General features: G+C 57.4%; 1 protein-coding gene across 1 annotated transcript; it reads left to right on the top strand.

The window, feature by feature from the left end:
- The first annotated feature begins 1,494 nt into the window (after nt 1-1,494).
- Nucleotides 1,495-5,711, top strand: ASPRV1 (aspartic peptidase retroviral like 1). Its single transcript, XM_027131924.1, has one exon. It carries the CDS (start codon nt 4,342-4,344, stop codon nt 5,119-5,121), a length of 780 nt encoding a protein of 259 aa, XP_026987725.1. The 5' UTR covers nt 1,495-4,341; the 3' UTR covers nt 5,122-5,711.
- Nucleotides 5,712-7,323: the final 1,612 nt, after the last annotated feature.

Genomic DNA, 7,323 nt, shown 5'->3' with positions numbered 1-7,323 from the left:
AGGTGGCACTGGGGCCTCAGATCACTGTTCTCTAAACATCTCGGGGACCCTCCAGGGTGACGATGGGCACCAGGCATCTTGCTGCCTGCTGACAGAGTGGATTCAGCCGGTGGGCTGAGTGGAGCGGCTTCTGGGAGGAAGGCTTTTAAACCAGGTGATAAAGGAGTTGGAGGGTGACCCAAATGGGAGGAAGAGGTTCTGGAACAGCGGAGAACTGGAGCAGGGAAGGCCGGGCAGGAATTCCTTGTCCCCGAGCTGTGCCCAGGACCCAGGAGGGGGACCAGGCAAGGAAAAGCTGTCCTGCCCCATAGCCTCTGGCTACAGTTGGTGTGAGTGCTGGGCACTTCCCACTCAGCAACAGCGGGGCTGGGAGTTGAGGGTTTGTGGTTTGGAAATAAGGAACCCGCTGGTGCCTTGGGTTTCTCCACAGGCTTTGCTTTGGTCAGAGCCCACCCAGACTCCCTTGGGCTCTGCTCTGAATCCCTAACTGGAGTTTTATGCAGAATTCACCTCTTTGCCCCTCTTTGCTGCTTGAGGACCTGATGCCACGACCCACTGAAGGGAAACCCTGGAAGCAGCTGGGGCCCCGCTCCTGGGAGCTGTGCCATCACCCCTCCCCAGCCCCGCACTCACGCCAACCCGGGGATGGGGCCTCGGGAGGGAGGAGCCGGGGCGGGAGCTCCTTGGAGCGGGGCAGGCCGAGGGGAGCTTGCTCGTGGTGGCAGAGCCCAGAGGTAGGAAGGATGGAGGGAGTCGTGTCCTTGGCTCCGCACAGTGGAGGAAGGGCAGAAGGCGGGACGACCCACTCTCAAAGTGGCGTGGCCGTGACTGGGTCTGCTCCAGGGGGTCAGCCTGCATATACACGTCGGCCTTAAACTCTTCGAAACTGGGCTGTTAAACATCTGCATCCTGGTTTCATCAGCTTGTAAGCCGTGGTGATGGGACCTGCCTAGTTTTCTGGGCCAGTAAGTGTGCCCAGAGGCTCATAAACATCAGGTTCCTCCAGTAAATACGATATTAGCACTCGGTGGAAATGTGCATGCAAGGAAATCTGTGAAACGAAAGGTGGGGGCTGAATTCGGTATGCATGTTACGCAATTTCTTTCTTTTCTTTTTTTTTTTTTGCGGTACGCGGGCCTCCCACTGTTGTGGCGTCTCCCGTTGCGGAGCACAGTCTCCGGACGCGCAGGCTCAGCGGCCATGGCTCATGGGCCCAGCCACTCCGCAGCACGTGGGATCTTCCCAGACCGGGGCACGAACCCGTGTCCCCTGCATCGGCAGGCGGACTCTCAACCACTGCGCCACCAGGGAAGCCTATGCAATTTCTTAGTGGTTTTGAACGAGAGTGGTAGTGTGACTGCGTGCTGGGGGTGGGTTTTACATGTGCAGGCTGTGTGCACAGTGTGTGTGGGGAGTGCGTTTCTGTGGATATGTATGTGTGTGTGAGGTGGGGTAAGGAGGGCGTTTGTCTCTCTCTGTGTGTGTGTGTGTGTGTGTGTGTGTGTGTGTGAAGAGAAGTCCCAGCAGATTGGATGGAGACAAAACCAGCTACGTAATTTACAGGGCCTGGTGCAAAATGAGTGTTCGGCCTCTTGTTCCAAACTATTGGGAATTTCAAGACAGCAACAGCAGAGCCTCCGAACAAGCTCGGGCCTTGCTGAGTGCAGAGCACCCGTGACTCCCCAGATCGAATGCCCATGAAGCGGTCCCGGTTAGAGCACCTTCTGTGTCCCCTCAGCCTTCTTTTGCTGCCTTGAACAATCCTTAAATCCCCGCCTGCTCACTCCCCATCCAGCTCCCAGGGTGACCTTGATCTTGGGAGTGTGAGGCACCCACCAGAGCCCGCGTGCCCAGCAAGGGCTGGTGGTGCCCTTCTTTCCCTCCTGGTGTTGCAGTCTGGGCCTCACGGGGGGGGCCCAGACTCCATAAAGTGTCTCCAGGCTCTTTGCTCAAAATGATCTCCTGAGAACGTGCGGTTGCCCTCCCAGGCCCCCCTTGCACCCCCTGCACCCTGGGGCCCTGCCCACCACCCTGGGGACTTGAGGGCTCAGGCTCCTCCCCGGGCCCCCAGTGTGGCCCCAGCAGTTGTCAGGAAGCAGACACAGGGACGAGAAGGAGGCACGCAGTTTTTGGGGTGCCCCATTGCCCACCAAGCGCGTCAGTGGGCAAGCCACCTTGCCTCTTACTTCCTTCGGTCACATGCCAGCCTCTTCACTCCTTCCCACTTCCAGGGGACTAGGTGTTCGGGGTGACGAATACCGGGGAGCCACAGAGCCACTAGGTCAGTTCCCTGGGCCACAGAACAACACCCATTCCAGGGACTGGGAGTCTGTCGACAAACGTCCACTTGCAGAAGGGGCTTCCTGGTCTTGGGGGTGCAGGGCCATTCCTCTGGGTACAGGTTTTGCGTTATGCAATCTTCTCAGAGACCCACCTGCCCTTGACACCTTCCCACTGACTCCACTTCCCCCTCCTCTGGGCTCCTGGAATGGCATGATGGCCCCACCTCAGCCAGGCAGCTGTGACGAGAGGTGTTGACCCAGCTGCCTCTGTGCTGGTTCACTGTGTCAGGTGGAAGAGACTGACACAGCCGCAGGGACTAAGGGTCTTTCGGCATGGTCCGGGACCCTGGGACCATCCATAGGCAGGACTGGAGCCCGGGGCCTCTGGAATTCAGCCAGGCACTGGGTGATCGGTGGTACAGGCGGCTGGTGAGAAACAGGCTCTGGGCAAGGAAAAACAGCCCAGAGCCACAGGTGTGCCGCTGCTTCTCGCTCCTCTCCTGTGTTCATCTCTCCTGTTTGGTGATGGTACTCAGCCAGGCCTGGAGCCCAGCAGAGAGCACCTGCTGGCCCCAGAGTAAGTTTCTACGGGGCCTGGAGACAGACGTGCAAGCGCATGAGACGGACTTGTGAACGGACCAGCACAGCCAACGCACGGCTCAACGGGGAGCAGGCACACCAGCGAGGGCCAGAGTACAGGGCTCCATGGAGGGGCGACATCTGAACGGGGTCACACATGTGGGCCCCCCAACAGCTCCGGTCACCCTGCACAGGCCCGAGTCAGGCTCCAGCCCTAGGACTCCCAGATCTGCCTTCTGGGCATCCATGTGGTGGCCCGGGGTGGCCCTCCACCCTCCCACACCCTCCCCCTGCAAGAGGTCCCACAGCCAACCTCCTCCATCCAAAGCCTTCCAGACTCTCACCACTGGCTTTGCCAACATGGTGGACGTTTCCCCCTCTTGGAACACAAAGGAGTGGAATTCCCTGGCTGCTCTTTCCACGAATGACTGGGTGAGGGAATGGACTACAGCACCTGGGGAAGGGGCTCTTGGAAGGTTCCCGGAAGGTGAGAGAGGAGGAGCCCATGGTGTGGCCCACCCAGAGCTAGAGCAGGAGCCCGACTCCGGATTCTGGACCCCACTCCCATAAGCGCAAGATACGCACCAGCCCACTGCAAGGCCCTAATGTGGGTGTGCGGGCCAAGGCTTAGCCCGCAAACACGCTGACTCTGAATTAGGTGTGATCAACGAGGGAAAGTTACTCTAACAATTGCGTTCATGGAAAATGTGTGTGTCCCCTCATTTGAAAATCGATTTATTTCTGGACATTCTTGATTCTGGGACTCTCTTCCACCTCCCTCTCCAGAGAATCTTACGGGATTCTCTACTTGGTTCAGAACGCACGAGAAACACCTAGCCCTCGCCACACGGAGCAGAAGCGCAATAAATGTAAGCTCCTTTCCCTTAACCACTCAAAGGGGTCACTCGAGGTTGATGCAAAGGGGCTTCTCCAGTCTAGAAGCTGATGGGCCTCTGGTCCCTGCCACTCCCTTCCTTCTCCAGCTGATGACAAACACCTGGATATCGTAACATCCCCTGTTGTCCTCATCTGTTATTCTGGGACATAGGCTGGGAAGGGTACCTGAGTAGGGCCCCTCTGACCCAGGCTGGCCTTCCTTGCAATGTGGCTGGCAGGTACCCGTCCCGATGACGAATGCAGGAGGGTGAGGTACTGATCCTGCTAGATGGACAGGATGCTGGCAGGAGGGTAGGAGGAGCAGGGCGGAGCTTCCAGAACAAAGGCAAATGGGGAGCCCTGGGGGCTCAGGCTAGGCATCAAAAAGGCTCTGCAGAGTGAGCAGGCTACAGCAGCTCTCCGTCTCTGCACCCAGCAGCCGGTCAGACAGTCCTCACCTGTTCCCTTCTGCCTGCCCATGGCGAATACCGAGCAACACTTTGCTTAGAGAGGCCTCGTGTCCAGCGTGATTGCACCGACGCTGCTCTGTTGCTTTCTCTGCCTGGTGTGGGTTGCTGCTGCAGTTCCAGAGGAAAGCAGAGGGATGGCCGGGAGTGCAGCCAGGAGCTGGGAGGGCCACCGGGAGCATGCCTTTGTCCTGGAGCCTTTTGATGGAGCCAATGTGGCCCCGCACCTCTGGCTGAACCGCTTTGAGGTCATCAGTGACCTCAGCCATTGGGACCACGCCACCAAGCTGAGGTTCCTGAAAGAGTCCCTCAGGGGAGACGCCCTGGAGGCCTACAGTGGACTCAGTCCTGAGGACCAGGGGGAATACGGGGCTGTGAAAGAGGCCCTCCTGAAGACCACTGGGGGACCCGGGGCGGCCCACAGCTACCAGCCCAAGGAGATCCTCTTTGCCAACAGCATGGGTAAGGGCTACTACCTCAAGGGGAAAATTGGCGACGTGCCCGTGAGTTTCCTGGTGGACTCTGGGGCCCAGGTCTCCGTGGTCCACCCGCGCTTGTGGAAGGAAGTCACCGGTGGCGACCTGGATACCCTGCGACCCTTTGAGAATGTGGTGAAAGTGGCCAACGGGGCTGAAATGAAGATCCTGGGTGTCTGGGATACAGTGATATCCCTGGGCAAGCTGAAGCTGAAGGCGGCTTTCCTAGTGGCCAACGCAAGTGCCGAAGACGCCATCATTGGGACCGACCTGCTCCAGGACCACAACGCCGTCCTGGACTTCGAGCATCGCACGTGCACACTGCAAGGGAAGAAGTTCCGCCTTCTGCCTGTAGGAGGGTCCCTGGAAGACGAGTTCGACCTGGAGTTCATAGAGGAGGAGCTCTACTCAGAGGAGGGGCGGCAGCAGCTCCCCTATTGAGAAGCCCCCTTTGTCTCACCCCCCAGATACTGGCGGGAGGACCCACCACGGTGGAGGGGATGGGCACATATCCTCAGGGGTCACTCGGCTTGGCCAGCCCTCTTACACCCACCCTTGCCTTCCTGCTCCTCCTTTGCAGGGCCCTTAATCTGCCCCTGATGGGGGAGGCTTCCATGGGAAAAGGAACAGGTGAGGGAGAGCAGGCTGGCTTTCTTGGGGGCGGTGGCGGGTCCTCGTGGCTGTCAAGCTGCTGCTGGTGGCAAAGACTCGGAGGCTAGAAGAAGGTTCCAAGAAGGCTAGAAATGATTATCTTTGGGAGAGGACTGGGGGACGCCTTCAGGTTCCCTGAGATGTGGCTCAGTCACCTTTGGGCCCAGGTAGCCTGTCTCGGCTGGGCTGGGTCCTGGCTGCAGGGTCCTTACAAGCAAGACCCAGCCCTCATGGTGTGGGTCACAGCTGCCCTGGGGTTCTTCACTGTTGGGTCTTCCCACCTGCACAATGTGTGTTTCTTTCTGTGATTTGCTTCGAAACCCATTGAGCCTTGTGCCAATAATTCATTACTTCAAAAACCAATAAAGGTTGACTCATGGGAAAACCATGTCATGTGCTTATTGGGGATGAATGGAATGGATGTGAGAGGGTGGGGAAAATACGCAGTGAACGGAGAACAGAAGGAAGGTTCAAGTATTTACGGAGGGTCTCGCTTGGAGATAGAAGAGAATACATATACAGTGACGATATATCTTGGATTTTCCAAGACAGCCTCAATTTCAAATATCTTGACTTATTCCCTCCATAATTCTTGTCATTTCTAATCTAATCGTGATTCCTCTAATCATTACAAACTACAATATTTTAGTATCCAAACTGACTCTTATAGCCAAGAGTGACCCTAAAGTTGTGGTCTTGATCGGGGGTTGGAAAATTATGGTTATTGTAAACAACTGAGAAAGTATCTGCCTGCGAAATAGGTTCTTACAGCCGCCTGGGATCCAGGACTTGGAGGCAGAAAGCAAGGCTGGGGGCCAGGTGTTAACCTGCATGGGGCACCCAAGGGCATCTGGAGGGTAGAGGGGGCCGGGCGGTGGGAGGACATTCTAGATCCAGAAAATGGGGTCATCCTTCTTAAGGGCCTACCTCGTATTTGCTTCCAAGTTCCTGGCCCTCTCTCTAGAACTCAGCAAGGCTGGGAATCTGAAGACTCCCTGGTCCAAAGGGAGACGAAGTGTGCAAAGCTTCAAGACCTTTTGATGGGAGGCAGGAAGGGCATCTTCCCTTCATGAGGATGGAATGAGCTTCTCCTGGGAGTTTCCACCTGGACATCCCTGAGGGAGAGAGAAACAGCCTGAGTGGGAACCAGAGGTGGGGACGAGCCTTCTAAGAAGCCTCTGGGGACTTGACCTTGAACCTATCTGAGCCGAGAGTGGCTGCTTGTTCCTCAGATTCCAGCTATGATTCTCCTGGGAACTGAGGCAACTGCTCAGCCCCTAACCCCTTTGATTACTGAAGCCCCTTCCCTGGGCAGCCCAACATCTTAACTGGAATTAGCTCCATCAGTCCCAGGGCACGTGGGGTCACAGGCAGTCCTGGATCTGGAAAAAGTCTTTCCCCAGGAACGCGAGGACTGGAGAAGGGGCAGCCCAGCCAGAGGCCTTGGCTTGCAGGGGAGAAGGAGAAATGGAGAAGGGGGTGGTCTCGTGGCATCCAGGTCCCCCATCCCCCTTCTCAAATTTGGTTTTCAACCCCCTAACAAATGTAGCTTCTCTCCTAGGCCAAACCCTCCCCCCAGGGGACAATGTAGGTGGCATCTCCCTGTGACCTGGCTAGGTCCTTCAGATCCTAGCCTCCTGCTGGGCTGAAGGAGGGAGGGGAAAGAGTGGGTGGGAGGTGGACAGGGGAATGGGGAATTGGGTGCCAGGCCAGAGTTTCAGGGCAACACCCAAGTGGTCCCCTCCCTGCAATTCCGCACGCAGACAGGGTGCCGAGCCCTGTCCTGGGTGAACAGGAACAGGGTGACCTGTGTCCCAGCCACAGAGACCCTCCCTGCCCTGCTATGAGTGAGGAGAGCGCCTGATCACCGGGCTCTCAGCCAGCTCTCTCTCCTGGAGGAAAGTGAGCGCCTGGGGTGAGCCCAGCCAGACTGACACATCATGGCACGGGCCCTCGGGGAAGAAGGTACTAAGTGGTGGTTCTTACCTGGAG

The sequence above is a fragment of the Aethalodelphis obliquidens genome, unplaced genomic scaffold, assembly GCF_003676395.1.
Source record: "Aethalodelphis obliquidens isolate GAN/ISIS:26980383/991018 unplaced genomic scaffold, ASM367639v1 scaffold40, whole genome shotgun sequence".
In the NCBI taxonomy this organism is placed as follows: domain Eukaryota; kingdom Metazoa; phylum Chordata; class Mammalia; order Artiodactyla; family Delphinidae; genus Aethalodelphis; species Aethalodelphis obliquidens.
The sequence above is the reverse complement of the archived record's forward strand: the minus strand, read 5'-3'. Positions and strand labels throughout refer to the sequence as shown.

Coding starts and splice junctions, on each gene's coding strand:
- ASPRV1 (XM_027131924.1), top strand. CDS start 4,342: ATGGCCGGGAGTGCAGCCAGGAGCTGGGAGGGCCACCGGGAGCATGCC.